Below are 21,508 nucleotides of genomic sequence, written 5' to 3'. Positions count from 1 at the left end.
TCCCAGGGGTTGGGCATCATGGACGGCATGCTTAGAGATAGCGCGGCTACAGGCGAAGCGAAGGAGACATATAGATGAAATTTCCACTCTGTTATTTGGTGACAGAGGGAGAGGCTTATGAAGAATCCAAAAAACGAAGAAGATTATTTGCTGAAGAGTGAAGAGCTGGGAGAGGTCTCGTAGATTTACCCTACCTAACCGGTCCACCAATAATTTATAAATTTTGAAAAAGATCTAGTAAATATAAAAACACCTAAGCTCGTGTATATAGAAATATATAAAATATTATAATTTATCACAGATAATTCACATCAAACAAATAGTGGGGATTCAACCCAGCAGTGTAAAACTGCAATATTTAGAATATATAAAAATTGATTTAGATAAAGCTTCCAAAAAGATAGGAAGAGTTGTATAATAATTATTAGTTTGAAAAGATTTGATATCAGTATACAAAATTGAAATAATAGCAAAAAAATTTACATAAATGCACCTCAGATAATAATAATATATGAAATGGTATAATAAATTAATATATTGTATATAAAGGAATTAATATTTTAGTTCAAGAAATTTAATTTACTTAATTCATTAAATTGATAAAATTGCAGAGATAGTATTATATAATAAAGTAATTAATAGAATTATATTCAAGAAATTAAAATTGCTTCCATGATTTGAGTAATAATATAAGCATTGAGTAATTAAGTTGAAAATAATAATAGATCAGCGAATGATTTAATAAATTGATTTCAAATGATATTAAGTTATTGAAAAAAAGATGAACCTTTAATAGTTGGCAAAAGTTATAAAGTGCACAAAGCAAAAAAATATAAATCCTCAATCGTATAAGCCGTGGTTTTTGGCAAGTATACATAATAAAAATAATAAATACAATAAATTCACCAACTTGGTTCGAACAAATAACATAATAATAATTAATAATCAATGAGTGCCAGTTTGCTTTTGCGTGAAGGCTGGTCTGTCAATAAGTAATAAATACTGTGCGTCAAGCACCGTCCGAACATTTAAAAAGAACATTACTAAAATATACTACTTTCAGATGTCTAATCTGAATAAAAATAACAGTGTGGCTAACAACCAACAGCTGTGATGTGGATTCTCTGTTAAGCCTGTAAGAAACAAATGACGTGTGATGGTATTCCAAGCCATGATCCGGATCCCCAGCAGCGCTCTCACAAATAAAATAACGCGAACAAGGAGGAAACTAAGCTAGAAAAGAATTCCTAGTACAAAATATATAATTAAAATTAATCGACGACTTTAGTATACTAATTTAAAGTCTTCAATGGTGTAGCAAAATATCGTCCGTTCCAGAATATACGGCTCCGCTTCAAACTACTCTACTATATTACATTATGTACAATATATCACACTTAAAACTACTTAAAAATACTCCGCCGCAGATTCTGGACTAACTCAATCCCGCCAAACCCGAGACCTCCGGTGACGTACGTTACTTCCGGTGGCGTTGTTCCATCCCCAGGTACGCGAGATCTGAGTCCGGAACCCATCAGAAACGGACCTCCCAGATACAGAAAAAAACAATTCTACGGAGCACCACATGAAAGCCAGGCAACGACGAGGAAACCATGAACACATCGGAAACTAAATGTAATTAAAAGAACAACATGGTTCGCAACATTCAAGTTGGAGCTGCAAAAAATAAAAAATGAAAGGCTAAAGAGATCGTATAATAACGTCCACTTTCTTCCCTCAAGGAATTTTGATAAGTAGGTTGATTTCCTTCATACAGTTCAGGCCGCTGCACAACATCATCAGTGTTGACAGACGATCGCTTCTATTATTCGCATCATGCCTGCCAACTCACCATAAACATCAGAGTGCGGTGGAATCCACACAATCAGCGGCAGATTCCACCGCCAAAAAGAGAGGGGACTAACGGAACCGCCTTCAGTGCCGGTAGTTCAACCCAAATACCAAAAGGGTTGACTGCTAGAGAAAAAAAATCAGACGCGTCCGAGGAACATCTTCGGCACCCCGGATCACTAAAACACACCGGACAGTAGTGAGACACCTTCAGTTCCCACGACTTCCAAGGAGCTAGCAGCCAACAAATAATAATAAAATCTCCCCGCAGCCTGTACCGACAAAGATACATTGAACAGAACAAGTATAACCAATCACTACAATCAATAAAAAAAAATATAATAAAAATAGCAAACAAAACCGTCACGCAAAAACAAGTACAAAGGCAACTGGTATAAATAAAGATCACACGATCACCAGCGCGATGTACTTAATTAGTCAATTGTAGGTAATTTTAAATATAGATATTTTATCAATAGGTAGCTAAACTGACAGGCCCTTCCAAACGCTAAGGCAGCGGTTGGACCTTCCGGGGACATCGTAACACTCATCCTGGCTCTATGGTAGTATTTAGAATAATTCTTGTTTACCAAAAGTTGGTTCAGATGCTGGATGTGTGGTATAAATTTGAGTAGGCCTCCTTCCCGAACGGTCTGCAACCACCACCTTTGCGATGGACGTTCACCGGAACAAGGGTGTATTGCCATGTGCAGGAAAGAAGTCAGTAGCTGAAATAGTTTACCATAGGTGAGTAAAAATTCACTAAGAAATTGAAATAAAGAAATGTAGAATTTTATAATAGAAAGTATTACTCAATGACATAATATATGTATAAGATTTTCAATAATTAATTTGATAATAAAAATCAATCCAAAAAAGAAGCTTGTAAAAGAGCAAAAATAATAATTATAATTTATAAATATCTGAGGTGTGTAATAGACAAAAGACCAAACAGTACAAAATTCCTTCACGAAAAAATTGAATATTAATAAATAGGCATTATTAAAATGCGGCCCTGACAAAATTCAAAATAATTTGTTGAGTGTGACTAGCACGGAAACACACCTTTCCATAATAACAAAAGAAAAAATCTTTGACATTGTGTGTCATAATGAATGAAGGTTTGATAACTCCTAAAAGTTTCAAACATAGTTGATAATAAATAAAATATCAGCATTTTTTTTTTTTTTTTTTTTAAATTTGCCCAGCGAAATAAGCATGCTGAACAAGCAAAAAAATAATCAATTATTAAATTCAAGTTAAATTGAAAGAAAAAATAAATTAGTTATTTCAAATGTAAATGTAATTAAATATCAAATTCAAGATTGTATTTGAAAGAAAAATATTTTAATACTCAAAGAATTTTTTTTTAAATATCAATGAAAGAGAATATTCAAAATTAAAATGTACTCTAAATGCATATATGGAAGTTTTAAATAATAATTATTTATTTATATAAAAAAATTGCAAAATCAAAAAGAATGTAGTTAATAATTTAAGTGAAAGTAAATTGAATGTTTATGAATAATAAATAGCTGATTGCTAAGATTTGAAAAGAGAAAAAGAATTTAAAAATATTAATTAATGTTAGCTTATATGCTTTTTAAAAAATTAGGAGAGGACGGAAAGTTGCATATAGTTGAGTGAAAGCATCTAGAATGAAATCAAAAAGCTTTAAAAAAAAATATGTCTTTAAATTAGAGAGGATTTGACAGGAGAGAAAAAATTAAATTGATTCAAAAAAATATGTAGACGGAAGTTTTATATAGGAATTAAGAAGGAAAATTTTATTAAAAATATTCACCTGTAAAAATAATTATTTATGTATAATAAATAATCATTCTTACGCAAGAACAGAATCTTGAAATTAAATATTTCAAATAAATTCTATGAAGGTGTCATCTAGCGACCGCAAATGTAAGCGCGCTTGACGTTTAACGTAAACAGAAATCAATTTGAAATTCGTCGGTATACTACCAAATGTTGGTAAGTCTCGAAATCATGTTATGGAGTAATCGCAATTTGAAAGTTTGACATGCCCTCTAAAATCAGGCATAATGCTAATTTATTTGTGCCTTATTTATTTAGATGAATTGAAGTATTAACAGTTATCCCTGCATGTTAAAAAACTCAAAAATTAAATTAATCATACAAAATAATCGCATTTTGTAAGATGAGGTGGGACTTACAAACCTTTGGCAGAAATGAATCAGCTCTTTTGAGAGTTATCTTTGCATAGCATTGTGTTAGGATTGAAGAAAGGGAAGGTTTATAGGTTAAAGAAATTAATTTGAAAGCAATTTTATATTATCAATGATCAATTTCAATGCATTTATAAATATTTTAATGGACATACGGCTGTTCATATTACAAATACACATAATATAAGTAATACTTAACATACAAATTTCGAAATTTATAATTGTAAAATGTCATAGGAATTACATTATTTTCAACAGTATACATTGGAAAAGTCAGGAAAATAATAAAATTACATAAACTTTAATTATTTTAATAATTAATTACCCACATGACCTAATAAAGAGAAAAAAACTTAAAATAAATCGTATTAATTAATCTGGGTACACCAAAATAGCATACAAACTTATGGGTATGATACAATTATAAAATGTATTAATTTATTAATGGACAATCAATAGTTGATTTTAAAAACATTCATAATACAAGACACTCTTAATATGAAAATATTGATATTAATTAGTAAAAAATACAAATAAATTTATAATACTTACAAAAGTTTACAGTTCCAAAATTGAGGACATAATAAAAATATACAAACTTATATTGAAATAACACATGAATAAAGAGATAAATTTACAAATAATTGGTTTTAACATGATTCTATTCACTATTTCCGTTCTTTTTTAACACAATTGAATGATTATTATAATAAACACTACACTACACCGTCTTCTTCGATTTCATTATCACTTATGGAAGGTTCGGGAATAATGTTTCTACATGATGCACTTGTAGGTAGGTAGTCCTTTTTTACCATGAATTTAGTTCTTATGGAATTATTCCAGCACGACACATTTTTTCTTTTCTTTTCTTTAGTTATCACAACATTTTAGTAAAATATCCATTCTTTAATTCACTAAACACATTGATAACAGGCCGCCCTCTCATATGACTAATAAAAAAATTAGTATAATGTCCGGTATGGGCAATGATTTTGGTGATCCTTGATTTCTTCCGTAGGAGTTGATAACAGCATAGGATCCTGGAACAATTATTATTGTGTCAATAAATCTTATTCATCATTGTTATTATAAAAAACTAATGATAACCGAGCCACTGACATTAAAGCTAGGTAGACATTCTAAATTATTACTCTTGAAACGCAACACGTCACAAAGCCATAACTTGGCTATTATGATTCTATATTAGTTAAGAAATAGGTCAGAGGACTTGGCTGTTAATGTTATATAAGATAAGTTATATTATTATTAGAAGTAATACAACTTACAAACAAAACTAAAACGAAGTTATTTATTGATATTCAAATTGATGCACCGTGCACTGTGACACGTCACGAATCTATAATCTATTATTTTTATTAGTAATTATTACACGTTTATAAACACGTCAACTTTTGTAATATTATAATATCATAATCAATATACTTATTATCAAAACATTGAGAAATATAACAATTATTAATCGCCAAACAACGAAAGTAAAGACAAAATGTAGTTACCTGATCAGTATGACATCGGACATCAGTTTGTTTTACAGCCATCGGTTGTATTTTTATAAACTGATTATAAAATCCTCACAGCTCTAGATGACAAGCACTTTGGGAATGGTTTACTATCCATTTTATATTAACACTAAATAACGTTCCACAAATAATTACGATCACGCACCAACCTGCTCTGACAGTTGTAGGAGAAAGAATGATAATTCTGGCTAGAGTTACCGCAAAATGGCCAAAACCATAGGCAAATGCGCGCTGTAACTGAAGTTACAAATATTTGGCAGTACTAGTACATTGAATTTGACTCGACTGCGGCTTAAGAGAATACTCTAAATGTTATTACAAACTTATTTCAGAAGAAGTTTTAACTTTTAGCTCAAGTATTGAACTAAAATAAATCGGTTAGTGCCATTACAAAGATTTGACTACCGCGTTTCATTGACATTTGGTTCGATTTTTATCTAGATTAATACTGTAAGCATCTTTACAGTTTTTTTGATGTTGGATAATCGAAAAAACGGGAGTTACGTATTTTTATTAAACTAATGAATAGCTAAAAAACTATGTTCTATATATCGGATGACCTTGATTTTTTTTTCTAGCATACATATTTATATATAGACACATAATCCGTTGTTAACTCTAAATACCTAAACTATCGACTTACCAACTTTTGGCACTAACACGACGAATTATGAATATTGAATAGGAATTAAAAATGACTAAATCTATTTCAATGAACGAAAGATTACTTCAATTTTATCAATAATGAACGCGAAATGAATAATTTCAATTGTCTACATTATAAAAAGAACAAATTTGAAAAACTAATATCGAACTGTCAAACTAGTAAGAAAAAACATATCCGAAATAAATGTATTCTACCGTCGCAAATAATTAATTGTAATAGCAAAATAAAATGAATAGAAAGTTAATAATTAAGAAGAAATGAATTCAGAATAATTTAGTGTCAAATTTTAACAAGAATGAAAATATATCACTCAAATAATCGATGACGGCTCGACTGTCGACTAAATAGTGGAATAATCCGATAATGATTTTATTCGAGATATAGAAATTATTAATTATTCACAATATAGAAATGGAACGAAAGGACCTTTTGTAAACTCCATTCCATAATAAGGTTCATCCAGCTGTCCAATTGATTTGGTGTTACATCCACATAGTATGTTTCAATCCAATGGTAGGTACTATCAAATTTGAGGTTAATAATTCTTGTCATCCAGTATATAAATGTTCAAGTCGAACTCGTCCAAGTTTGACATCCTTCCTTCTCCTTTGAACTTTATTAAATCACTTATAGCACCATACTATACATTAAACAAACTTTTGGCTGAAACAATCAATGGTTAGCACAAATTCCGATGCCGGGAATATTGACATTTCGCCAATAATGAGGGTATCAAATATAATTATTATATAGAAGAGATATGTATTGATGATAAATGTGCAAATTGTATTTGAAAATTAGGTGTAAACCATATATAACACTCTTATAGTAATAATTTGCGAAGGAATAATTGTAGCTTACAACACAAAATTAAATAAATTCCACAAGGACAATAATAAAATTGACATGATATAATTTCGATCGCCGTCCTGCGCGTACCGCATAGACTAGTTCCACGTCTGTTGCATGTACCGCGTAAGTCAATAAAAGACTATAAATATATAAAATATAACATAATAAAATTTGTTACGGCCACCGAACCAGAAAAATTTAAGAAAAATATTAAGCAAATAATACGTTTTAATTTGTCATTAATTAAGTTTAATAAGTTATAAAAAATAAAATAATTATCAAAGTGCGTCTAAAATCACGCCGTGCGGATTCGCTCGTACTGCACGACGGTAAACCAAAAAATTCAAAAGTGAGCCGGCAAAAATAAGGTGTAATTAGGACGTAATGACTCTGAAAAAAAAATACAGTAACGGTAACAATTATTGTATGAAATCGTGACTAGCAAAATTTAAAGTTTTATAATCGGAACAAATAAAATTTAGAGAATTAGGACAAAATAACGAACGAGTTCATAATCCGAAACAAATAACTGTAGTCTTTAAGAGGTAAGTCATCGTGTTTTGGAAAACAAATATTCAAAAAGAAACACGATGCTTGTTGGGTGCCAATGTCATATAATCGTTTTGACATGGGGGTAAGGAATAGGTATGGATGGGGATATGGGATAGGGGTAGGTTGGGGATAAGCATGAGACTCGGGGAAATAGGATGAAGCAGGGTCGTGGATGGTTTGACAATTACCTCTAAGACCTCAGCTACCTGTCCGGTTACTACACTCCTTCGTTGGATGTTCCTGTATAATAATAAAGTACATAAAGATGGAATAAATATAAGTATCTCGGATTGAGCGCCACTCTATGATGATGCATAGAGACAATAGTGTTAAGGATAATTAAATGAAAAGCAAGTAGAGAAATTTCAACAATTGTATATTAATAAATAAGATAACTTGCAGGCTACAGTGTATAAAGAAGTATAATTACTTAAGTGAATCACGAGCACCTAATGCGATTTAATATTTAAACAAATAAGAACAAAAACCCAAAAGCTAATTCGAAACAAAGACTACTTCGGTGGACCGTAACATAAATGAACAATAAATACCAATTACACAAAAGGCTCTCCAGCCTTTTCGCTGCCCTCGATTCCTTCCAGGACGGAATCGAGGAGTGCGTCTTCAAACGTGTGGGGACCGTGGAGTTCCTCCGATCTCCTGGCGTGGGGGGGACGTCCTTCAGATGGCCATCGTCCTCGTCTCCAAAACGTCAGGAAATCGAAAGCCCTGTGCCCAGGGTCCGAGGCTCGGAACTGGCCAAGACGTCTGCTTCCTTCGAACGATCAAGACTGAGAGATCGACTCCCGCTTCACCTTCGTGTAAAAAGCCCGCTATCTCCTATAGCGCCGGAAATAGTGTCACGAACTCCGTACAAACTATTCCGTGCGCAGGCGCGATCCGGTCGTACTTTTGCTTAGTGTTGCCCTCGTAAAGACTTCCTTGACTTAGTGTGTTATGTTATAAAATAACATGACAGTGCATACCGCGCAATGAAATGGTTTTTCACCAGTATGTCTCATTTTGTGCATTTTGAGATTACTCAACTGCAAGAATACTTTTAGGCATACATCACATTTATATGGTGTTTCACTAGTATGTGTTATTTTATTATTTGTGAGACTATAAGACGTCGAACACTTATATGTGCAAACGTCGCAATGAAATGGTTGTTCACAGGTATGTCTTATTTTGTGCGCTTTGAGATAACTCGATGACGAACACTTATATGTGCATACATCGCAATGAAATGGTTTTTCACCAGTATGTCTCATTTTGTGCGTTTTAAGACTACTCAACTGCGAGAATACTTTTAGGCATACATCACATTTATGCGGTGTTTCACTATTATGATTCAATTTATGATTTGTGAGACCATAATATGTCGACGACTTATATGTGCATACCGCGCAATGAAATGGTTTTTCACCAGTATGTCTCATTTTGTGCATTTTGAGATTACTCGATGACGAACACTTATATGTGCATACATCGCAATGAAATGGTTTTTCACCAGTATGTCTCATTTTGTGCGTTTTAAGACTACTCAACTGCGAGAATACTTTTAGGCATACATCACATTTTAGCGGTGTTTCACTATTATGATTCAATTTATGATTTGTGAGACCATAATATGTCGAAGACTTATATGTGCATACCGCGCAATGAAATGGTTTTTCACCGGTGTGTTTTATTTTGTGCATTTTGAGATTACTCGATCACGAGCACTTATATGCGCATACATCGCAATGAAATTGTTTTTCACTAGTATGTCTAATATTGTGCGTTTTAAGACTACTCAACTGCGAGAATACTTTTAGGCAAACATCACAATTATATGGTTTTTCACCAGTATGTGTCATTTTATGATTTGTCAGACTATAAGATGACAAGCACTTATACGAGCATACCTCGCAATGTAATCGTTTTTTACCGCTAGGTTTTATTTTGTTGATATTAAGATCATCGGAATTCATAACTTTGTGTGTTTTGAAACCTTTAGACCTGATGCATGAAACATTATGACTTTTTAACGATATTTCAGATCCACATACTGCATAGCAATTATTGCAAATAAAATATCGTGGAAAATATATTACTCTTGTCAGCTTAATACGGACCTCCTTTCGCAAATAAGATGTCTGCAATTCTTGTTTGAAGTTATATTCATCTATGGTTATCTCGGAATGCTGGGTGATCCTTTCGTGGAGCTCTTTGGTAGCACACTTGGAGCTGCGCCCTGTAAACCTGCGCTGAACGGAATTCTGCAAAAAGATTTTGAACACCGATTGCATTATTTAGGTACACCAACATAACAATATTTTGTATATTTATCGAAAACTCCTAACACACTAAATGACAGTAATGAAAGCGTTGAACATTTTGTAACGTTTAAGCAACGCTCATTTCTGAGACTAGCAGTAGCAACATTTCAAGCAGTGGAACAACAACTTAAAAAATACTACAAAAATTATAAGCTCTAATATGTATATTTTAAATAAAGCCTGAAGATGTCAGAATGCAAACCCCGGATAGATAAAAACGATTTATTTAGATGAGATACTACTTAACATTTTGTGATTAAATTCTAATTGATTTCAGTTTTATACTATTCCATTTGAGTCTTTTTTGCGACCCGGGTTTCGCCTTTCGGCATCTTCAGGCACCATGTGCAGTCACTGAAAAGTAAATACACACTGACAACGAATACAATTAAATCTAATTTATATAATATATTTACAATAAAGTGGGTAAAAGCTTTATCACCCACCAATTAACTCAACAAATCATGAGTTTTTAATTAAAGTGTTTGTAAAAAAAACTCTATCACTACTAATACAATCAATAGGCGTATACATCGTCAAACCCTTAATTCATTATTATCATTATCATAAATCAAATCAAAAACATTAAATATTAATGAATATATACTACATTCAAGAAGTCTAAAATCGTCAATACTATGTGGTTGGGCCATTAAGAGTCCCATTCCACTCCTTATCTCTTCACCCACCTTTTAATTCTCAGTGTTATTGTTACAAGACATTCGATAAGCAATTAGGGGTCATGAGACACGGTGTTACAAAGAATATTAAGTTGCATCTCGACAGCGGACACGTGCGGGCTTCTAATAGCTTTCCGTCGCTTAAGTGATTGACTCAATAGATACAGACTGATTCGTAAACTATCATCATCATTCATACGCCCTCACATATAATACAAAGTGCGGGAGTGTACGAACCGAGTGACCCAAAGCAACTATACCGCGTGAACATAAGTTGAAACCAGACCACGGAGCCATCATACATCATCACAAAGGTCAGTGTCTGCCACTCTGTTCCATCGCCCCCACCTCTAGATCCGACCTCCTCATCTTCCCTTAAAATAATTACAGTCCACTTAAAAAGCTCAACCACTAGGAATTTATTGAAGTTAACTAATGAGATAAATCAGTAATAGCTATCAGTCTTTAGCAAATATTCTTACATACTACTATTTTTTTTATAAGAAATCCACAAATAAGCGCACGTGCATTACCAAATACAAACACTAAATATATATATATACACATACATACTCAGATATATATATTCCATCAAGTACCTTCGGTCGATAGTATTAATAGTATGTGATTAAAAGAAAAAATAAATGCAAGCTTTATTAAATGATCGTAGTTCAGTTTAAATATGAGTAGACTCCATAAAAACATCACAAAACAACTTTCCAGGGACCAAACTTGGAGAATTGAATTTCATTAATCAATCAAATAATTGAATCAATGTGAGGTAATCAGTTATGATCTCCAGTATAAATTCATAACAAGCCATATATAATTATCCGCGAGCTAAACCATTAACATGACACCATTCAGGGTACCTAACGCAATAGATTTTATGAAAGTGATCTAACTACCAGGAAAATAATATGACGATTGGTTCTTGTTAATATTAAAAAAAGAAATCCAACAAACAGTTGCACTTAGAGCAGAGTAGAATGCCCGTGTCGAATAGAAAATAAAATTGTTGTTACCAGAATTTAATATACATAAGTGAAGTCTGAAAGAAAGATTATTAGGTGAAAACAAACAGCCGAGATTTACAGTGTATATATTATTTAGTGCATAAATACTGCACAGATTAATATATTATTAATATTAACAGTGAGCAAGAGTGAATAATAAAGATTTGTTTTTTAAATTATTGTGGCACGGGAGCAATTAGTGCGCCACAGTAGTGAAGCGAGGGGTTGTCCACACTGTTATTTGTTCACACTGTTACGCGATTTCAAAGTCCGCGTGAAAGGCAAAAATATTAAAATGGATAACACTACCGTGGACGTGAATGAAACCAAAAAAACGAAGAAGTAAAGAAACGATGATGAAGAGGAAGTGATTGGAGAAAAAGAAGAAGAATGGCAGACTGTGACCTCTGGAAAAAAATCCAGAAGAGACTCTGGGGTCGCTTCAAAGAGAAACGAAAACATCGTCATGATAGCGACGGGAAATAAAATACCATTAAGGTTGAAAATAGCGCAGATGCTCCATAAGGCAGGAGTTAAAGTACAGAAAATTTACAACACAAATTTAAAGACGTGCATCCAAGTAGAAGACGAAAAAGAAGCTGATAAAGTGAAACAAGCTGGAGAACTCAAAGATCTCAGTTTTGTGATTAAAGAGAATGACTCCTGCTCTTATGGAGTAATAAGAAAAGTCGACATTGATATGGATCTCCAAGAACTCCAAATAGAAATCAAAAGTGATGCAAAAGTGACCAACCTTAAGAGGTTGACAAGAAAAAGTGACACAGGAGAGTTTACGAAGACCTCGTCAGTCAGTATTAAATTTGGGGAGAAAATATTGCCGAGAACAATTCACATATATGGCGTCTCGCTTGCTGTAGAACCGTAGGCGTCTACTAACAGAGGTCACTTTGTATCAATGACGACCAAAGATGACTCTCTGGCAATGCGTGTTAAAAAATACAAACTTGCATCCCCAAAAGGTACATGAATAATATGGTTTTAATATTGTATGTTTAACTTAAATTCTAATGTGAGTACTTAATAAAAAAAACACACTTAGGTTAAGATGTCATGAACACCCACAAGTCTGTGAGGGTATCCAGTGGCGAAGGGTGGAGGTAGGCTATTAAGATCCGCCATAATTAGTGCACATTAAACTTTGTCACTCATGCGTATTTGTTTTCATTGAAATAAGACTACAATTTACCGATGGTGTAGATTATAAATTATATTAATACTATCGACTGAAGGTACTTGATGGAATTTGAATTTAAATTCTTAGTTTTTTTAAATTCAATTAAAGCCTGCGAAAACCAAACCGTTTATGTGCAGTGGTGTTAAGCTTTTTTAGATTTATTCATTTTTAATCAACTGTGTAAAACCATTAGTAAAATTGTGTTGTTAACATTATATAGTGAAATATTTACGATAAAAAATTATATTTATAATCTCTGTCATCCCAAATTTGACACGAATTAGGCATTTTATTATTCAAAAATGGGCACGATTAACACATTTGAAGATAATTCTAAAAATACTGATTATAAGCTGTGTCTTTGACCATTCAAATGTGATAAAAAAATCCTACGAATAATGATTGACCTAAGAATAAGGTAGTATTTTTTTTAAATAGGCCATTTCTATTGGCATTTCCCAGTGATTAAGCTACAACATAGGCCGTAGTCATAAATTGACAAACATCGATAACTGAAGTAGGGAGTAAGATCTAGACATGCGTCGTTCGCGAACGATCTATAGCCAGCGAACGAATCGGTCCCGTATCAACTGGCGCTTATGCAGTTCGTCTAGTTCGCGCAGTATACGAAAAAACGAGGGTGTGAGGACACGTTGCCAGGCGAACTACATTTGTCGTTCGCCGCGAACCAGATCTGCGAGAGTGAGAGCGCAGTATAGGAAGAAACGATGGTGTGAGGACGCGAAACACAAAAGACACAATTGACCTAATTCGTCCGAACAAATCACTATCCCTATTCCCTATTAAGTGACTCATTTCCTATAACTACGATCATGTAAACGCGCGTGTTTGAATACGTACCGAACCGAAAAAAAGTCGTTTTATAGCGGATGGCCGATACGATAGGATAAGATTAAGAAAAAATAGTACATATTACTCAAATACACGTACCTTATCATCTTGTCTGTATTCTGAACAATCCGGTTGCGGGTCTTCGTCATACGATGGGTTTATCGTATCTTCAACAATCTCCCGTTTGACGTCAACTAGCTGAAAGTCTGTCTCATTTTTAATATCAGTTAAGTCAGCTGCAAGGTACTAAAAGCAAAATAATTTTATGTTTGTAATCACAATTATATGATAAAAGCCGTTTGAGCTCATCGAATTTAATAGATACATACAGTGGATTCTTATATGTAGAAAGAAATCGTGGTTATCAAATTGAGTGGTTAAAGGTTATATTTTGAAAGAAAATTTTAGATCCGTTTTATTAAAGTTTGTAAAAAAAAGTAAAATACAGTGACATCCCGTGGGGGTAGGCAGATTGAGCGTCGTTTGGGGGTGGCAGTTACTCGAAGGGCGACAAATCGAGGAAAATCATTAGGAATATATATAAATAGCTACCTAAAATTAGTAATAATGAAAATATCTTTCCATTAAAAAAAATGAGCTCACTCGTTCTGTCGGGTTCGCGATATCTAGTTAACTTCCGTTGCCCTTCGACGTCCTTGGTGACCATACATACAACACATTTCTTAGATATTGTACTCATGAAAGAATGATGTATAATGTATTTAAAAAATGAGGCGGCATTTTGGCGCTGCCTAGGGGCGGCATTTTATCTAGGGACGGCACTGGTAAAATACAATATGCTTGCCGTTTTTATTCCGCACAGAACAGATTAAAATAAAAATGTAAAAACCATCGCCATGGACCAAAGTAATGAAGCAGGGTAGTTTATGGCCTGACCGTCATAAAAATCGCGTTCACTGTAATGCGTCAATTACATTGAGCTACTTTACAAGCTATTTGTTGGCGAATTTACAATCTGCCTGTAAAGTCGCCCAGTGTCATCATCGAACAAGCTAACAAACAGATTGTAAACAATCTACCGAGAAAAGTTGAAAGCCGGTCAACTTTACACGCTACACGCCGGAGTGTGCGCAGTAGAGTCGAGCGACCTCCCGGTAAAAAATGAACTACATTCTGTCAAAATAGTCGCTAGCTTGTTGGCTTCTCAGCGAATGGAAAGTTTTGTGTGTCATCATCACAATCGCAGTAGCTGAATCGCCCGATTTAAAATTCGCCAACAAACAGCTCGTAAAATAGCTCAATGTAATTGACGCATTACCAAAGATTGACAGCGCGTTACATTAACGGGACAAACTAAAACGAATATTATTAACTATTGAAAATATCATATTCTTTAACACGTGTTTAATTTATCCCATATTCTTACACACTCGAGATCGGTTGCCTGTTTCTCCACACCCATTAAGTATTTCAGTTCCCATTATCTTAGATTGAGAGTTCCCTGGTATTTCGCTGGAATAATTAATTGTCAATACAATTAAAAATCAGGAAATTATCTTTCAATAAACTAACCTCAAAATTGCAACTGAAGTCGTCGATATTCTCTTGCTTAAATAAGTGCGAGCCACTGGAGTATTTGGATGACTAGTTCGTATATTAAACAAAAGCTCGCCTTTTGTATCACATTGGTCCTCTGGCTTTACATCCATGTTTGCTATTATGCAAGGAACAACGGACCTTCGCCCACTTCTCTCGACAATAGACAAAGTCATGACATATTAGACACAGTGTTGCCATATATTTGTCACCGAATTATTATAGTTCGAGGTATTTGCATATAATATACTTATATATTATATAATATCCTTGCAATACGCCCAATTTGTGCATTGTGTGTGTGCTAAGCCGATACATCTACTCACCAAATATATTATAATAATATCATAGCTTCCACATTCTGAAGCGGGGCGGGCCCCCAGGCCAAGATCGTTGGCGGGCCACCCTACCTTTCGCTAAGGTTAACGCTTCAATTAGCTTTGGGGCGTTCAGAAACATATATACAAAGGCCCCTTTATTTGAATACAAAGGCTTCCTTTATTATATCGAGCGTGACGCGAAGTTCATAAACACACATTCAAAGTAATCGCTTTTTGTCGCTGGTGCATTTGTTTATTGTTTTTGCAATTTGAGCTTTAAACTAAAGGGAATTGATTTACTTATTAAATTATTGTATTGTATTTCGGCAAACAAAAGACAAAGAGTGCGTATAGACAGCGATATTTTTTTTAAATCGCAAGAGCCTAAATAAGTCGGTATGATGAAAGGAATACGTTTTGTTTTGTTAAATAGGTAAGAATTAATTTAACTTGCATAACAAAATAAAAGTCAATATTTTATAAAGTTTCTGTTGTTTTCTGGTCATTTCATTTAGCTGGCCGACGCACCGGGCCGCCTTAAGCCCGGGCCCCCAGGCTAGAGCCCTATCAGCCCCCCTTGTGGGGGCCATGCATAATGTCAATAAAACTGTCTTTAAAAATACATACCTACGTATTTTCTACCTACATCATGTTTACTCCACAGGACGTGTTCAATGAAACCATCATAATTTGATGTGAATATTCCTTATACAATAATGTAACAATCCATCCATAATACTATAATATTTAGTACTGCGGGAAATACCAAGCTAGTTCTTAAATTTACACAATAAATCTTAACTACCTACTTATGTCTTTCTTGTGCCCTTTATTACTTTTGTCTATGATTAAAATGCTATTGTCAAGGCTGTCAAATATTAGTGATCGTGTAAACCTAATCTCTGATATATTGTATGTGAAAATGGACGTGAATCCTGAACCAGATGAATTAAAATCTCACGTAGGACAGCATTGGTTCGATGTGCCTGTAAACAACCCAAATATCACGGATACTAATATTCATATCAAACAAGAGAATGCCGAAGACACTACTTTTGAGGTTAGGTTTTTTAAAATTGTAATATACCTAAGTAGGCAGTGTTATGTACCAATTTTAACTTAGCAGACTTTCCCATCAAACTGTAGAGTTACGTAAATCATAGGTTCCCAACCAGTATACGAACCATTAATTAGCCCGGTCGGCAACCTATTCAGAAAGTGTCCTACATTCAACTTTTCGAGTTAAAATCTGACAACAACAGGATGTGGCTTATAAAAAACTCATATTATACATGTGCAAATCCAAAACAATTTCCTGGTAGTTTGAATGATGCTAATTGGACATATTATTATGTAATAAACTATTTCTCTTATCCAACGTTAAATACACAAGATTTGAGAATGTTACATTCTTAATGTTGAATATACTTAATTTGAAAACACGGTTAGGTTTCAACTATAGAGATATTAAATAAAAAGAGGGACAAGGAATCGGCTTTCTCATACAACTGAATGAAGCAGGCCGACAACTTACAAGAAATGGTGACGCGTAAAAAAACTTCAAGGCATTACAGAGAATTTACTTTGGTCATCATAACGTACCCATATAATATAATTTTAACGTGGAATTTTTGCTGCAACTTGATAACCAGCCCGCCTCACCATACTTTTTCAGCAAACTAGCCTGCTTCACCATACTTTTACATAACCTCCCACCCCTAGATTTCAACCTACTAGAAAAAATACGACGTCCGACGAGAGTTGAGAGTGTAAACTGTGGATTTGCGCTAATGTGCTTTACCAATAAGCTACGGACGTCTTCAATAACGACGAAGTAACTAGTAGTAATAGTACAAGAAATGCTTATCAAATTGCATTGATATTGGCTACCTATCGGTTTTTGTATTTTTAAATCTAGGTATTAAGTGTCCCAATAACTTTACCAACCGACGCCTGGATCACTTCAAATAATATTAGTTATAACGTAATTCACTTGCTAATAATTTATTAAACTATTTCTTTTAATCAACGAATAATTAATTCATAAGATTTGAGGATATAACATTCTTTATATTTAATATACATATTTTGAAGACACCTCATGTGTTTTCAAATTATATATAGGTATATTATGTAATGATTTATATGACATTGTAGTATGTATTAACACGTCTCTATAATACTCATGGATGACGATCAGTAGCCCTATGGTATAACTTGTCACCCGACGACATGACGTAATTGTGACGCAAGCCACCCAACGCACACGGCTCACCATAGATATTATTATGCTGAAACACCTATTTGTGTATCAGGACAATGGATAACGCCAGTATTTGAGTAGCGTTAAATTCTCGAATGCTATTATCACTCCGGTAGTACGTCACAATGATGTCATATGACGTCATGTCGACCGGGCGACTTCAACTCGCAAGTTATAACATAAGGCCACTGATATCTTATAGTTTCAGAACATTTCGTCACCGTTGTTGAAGGAACTGAATAAAATCATTGTTTGTATAACAATTTTTTTTTTTTTCAGAACACTGGAACAAACCTGACCAACATAAAATGGGAGACTGATTCTCAGCTAATTGACATCAAAGAAGAGATTATTGATAGCAGAATTCCGCCAATCAATTTCGATAACCCTCAACCAGGATGCTCTTATTCGAAATATATACCAGTAGATCAGGTAATTTCATTTTAAATAGTTGTACTCTCAATGTAGTTTATAAATCGTTTATAGTAAAGTAATGAGTATGTTATATACATATTTTTGGAGCACATATTAAACATATACCTACTAGGTATATATATATTGTATATTATTACTAGTAAAAATCTTTTTGAAAGAAATATGACAACCAGCAGAATTTGAATATATACCCCCCGGGATTTGCGCCTATGTGCACTGACCACTAAACTATACGTATTCTATCTAATTGCAACAAAGTTAACTAGTATTTTTGCAATACTCTGAAACGCTTTCTAAATTACTCTACTTATTTACTGCTGTTGTATTTTAAATCAAAATATTGAACTATCTGTATTTCTAACTGCTGTCAGCGTATTCGTACTTGCACTTGTATTACTTTATTTGTATTTTAATATCCTACTAATAAAATTATCACCGTTTTTTATTAATTTACAGTAGGTACTAAAATTTGTAAAATAAACACATTATGTCATTTATCTCGAAAGTGTCAGTTACTCCCTTCTTCATTGGAAATACAGTATAGCGCGGCTACTGTTATGAAATACGCCCTCTTTTTAACATGTCAAACTCATGTATTTTTTACTGTCAATCACATCGACCTTGTTTAGGTAAAAGGGCGTAACCCTCACCGAACAAATTTTACTGGTGGGGCAAAAAACGTTTTTTGAATGATTTTAGTTTAATATTTTTTTTTAATAGGCACATACAATGGGTGCATGATGATTGATGATTTTGTGAAATATATTTTAGATCTAATAATAATTAACGAAGTTATTACAGAATCCTTTTTAAAGAACGTGTATTTAGTTGTATACATTGTTAATATCTAATAAAAGCACCTTTTTCCTAAACACAGTCGACATGTTACCAAAAACCGATATACCTTTCCATAATGTATTAATTCTCGGGATGTTATGCAGTATAGCATACTTGAATGTGTGTAAATGTGACACAATATTGTCGATTAAATTTATCGTTTGAGGTATTTAGCATATTTTTTGTGAGAAATATTTTTTGTGTATAAAAGGTAATAAGTTGTCTATGGTTGTATTCTTTTTTTAGATTATTACAACTGCAAGCTCCGTATATGAGAACGTCGTGAGTCTGTCGTCGTCCAATGACATCCAAATAGAAGAGCAAGACATTAAGAAAGAAGTCAAAAAATGTCAAAGGGGAAAAAATATAAGTACCATTTGTCGCACCGGTACAAATACTGATCATCAATCTAATAATAAAAACTCTCAAGTTTTGGAGGCTTTAGAAAAAAAATATTTACATACAGAAAATTTTGTGTGCAGTATTTGTTTAGATGATTTCGCATCTGCTAACTTACTGAACGTTCACAAAGCAATTCATAGTGAAACAATGAAAAACATTAATCACTCGAATGTAATGCTATTCAAGTGTGATAAATGTAGCTTCTCATGCAAGCGTGCTGGTAATATGAAAATACACAAAAAGACGCATACAGGTGAAAAGCCATTTAAATGTGATGCTTGTAAATACACTTGCATATTGTCTGGTAACATGAAATTACATAAAATGACTCATTCCGGAGAAAAGCCATTTAAATGTGTCGAATGTAGCTATTCATGCGCTCGGTCTGCCGACCTTAAATTACACAAAATGGTTCATTCTGGCGAAAAGCCATTTAAATGTGATGAATGTGATTTTTCATGTAAACAATTAAGTAAAATTAAAATACACAAAATGACTCATTCTGGTGAAAAGCCATTTAGTTGTGATGAATGCAATTACTCGTGCATAACATCTGGTAACATGATAGCGCACAAAAGGACGCATTCCGGAGTAAAACCATTTATTTGTGACGAATGTGATTATTCTTGTATACGATCGACCAATATGAAATTACATAAAATGATTCACACTGGTGAGAAACCATTTAAATGTAATGAATGTAATTACTCATGCATTCGCTCTACTGACATTAAATCACACAAAAAAGTGCATTCTGGTGAAAAGTTATTTCAATGTGATGAGTGTAATTATTCATGCATACGATCTGGTAATATGAAATCACATAAAATGACTCATTCAACTAAGCCATTTACATGTGGCGAATGTACTTACACATGCACGCGGTCTGGTGAAATGACATTGCACAAAAAAACTCATTCTGGTGGAATTCCATTTAAATGTGACGAGTGTAACTTCTCATGTATACGAATTAGTAATATGAGAATACATAAAATGACACATTCTAGTGAAAAGCTATTCAAATGTAGTGAATGCAATTACTCGTGCATACAATCAAGTAACATGAAAGCGCACAAAAGAACTCATTCTGGTGAAAAGCCGTTTTCATGTAATGATTGTAATTACTCATGCAAACGATCTACTCAACTGCAATTGCATAAAATGACTCATTTTCATGTAAAAAAATAGAAATTAATTTGGTTATTGCTTTTTTTCTTAAATCATAGCATACTATGATTTTAAAAAGCACTAACCAATAATATCATAATATTTCTCTATTAAAAAGTCATAGCAATAAAGTTGTTTCTCTGTGTCAAATTATAAATGTGCACTCAATAGCTATACTTGCTTTTCCCTCAAACACACGCTACGTCTCCACACTCGTTATGCAGGCGTAAACCGTGGCATAACGAACGTTAGGCGCTCTTCAAAGTTGTGCCGAAAGTGTCCCAGGAGAGACCAAGATTTGGTTGGAGTGTACTAGAGTGTGCGTGATTCGTACTTCGATATAATGTATAACTCTTGCTCACCGCAAAATATCGCAAACTATTTAAAAGTCGCAATGGCCGAATTAAGAACCTCTTCTCTTTCAACTGCAATATGGGAAAACACCAGAGGATGGGTCGGCATTTTGCCATTCTATGTAACTGGCAATCGATCTGTCGAGTGTGGAAGAATATGGGATAAACTTAAACAGAAGAATACGTCATTCTAAACGTTTCTTTCGTTTCGACAACTGCTCTCGGTTAATTCACTGACGCTCATTTAATAGTGGTGTATTTGAAGGTTGCAACACACAATATTGCACGTCTATAATGCGGGCTTCATTTTCGTAGAACACTCACACATTCAAAACCCTGCTTCAAATTGTAGTGTATTGTGGTATAGCGTCTGAAATTATATTTATTAACCTGTTTTGTAGTAATCATATTATTGTGTATTGTTTGCTCAAATTATATCC

The 21,508-nt window shown here is 33.6% G+C and overlaps 1 protein-coding gene across 1 annotated transcript; it reads left to right on the top strand.

The window, feature by feature from the left end:
• The first annotated feature begins 16,472 nt into the window (after positions 1–16,472).
• LOC147076352 (uncharacterized) lies at positions 16,473–21,476 on the top strand. Its single transcript, XM_085941242.1, has 3 exons — positions 16,473–16,671; positions 18,154–18,306; positions 19,393–21,476. Exons 1-3 carry the CDS (start codon positions 16,534–16,536, stop codon positions 20,734–20,736), a joined length of 1,635 nt encoding a protein of 544 aa, XP_085797368.1. The 5' UTR covers positions 16,473–16,533; the 3' UTR covers positions 20,737–21,476.
• The last annotated feature ends 32 nt before the right edge of the window (positions 21,477–21,508 follow it).

Source organism: Rhyacophila brunnea, unplaced genomic scaffold (genome assembly GCF_057557595.1).
Source record: "Rhyacophila brunnea isolate RB1 unplaced genomic scaffold, BYU_Rbru_1.0 scaffold_13, whole genome shotgun sequence".
NCBI lineage: Eukaryota > Metazoa > Arthropoda > Insecta > Trichoptera > Rhyacophilidae > Rhyacophila > Rhyacophila brunnea.
This window is presented reverse-complemented; position numbering and strand designations above follow the sequence as displayed.

Bases quoted from the DNA above. Each gene is read 5' to 3' on its own strand.
- LOC147076352 (XM_085941242.1), top strand. From the start codon at position 16,534: ATGGACGTGAATCCTGAACCAGATGAATTAAAATCTCACGTAGGACAG. The intron at 16,672-18,153 runs GTTAGGTTTTTT...TTTTTTTTTCAG, and splicing joins CCGAAGACACTACTTTTGAG to AACACTGGAACAAACCTGAC. The intron at 18,307-19,392 runs GTAATTTCATTT...TTCTTTTTTTAG, and splicing joins AATATATACCAGTAGATCAG to ATTATTACAACTGCAAGCTC.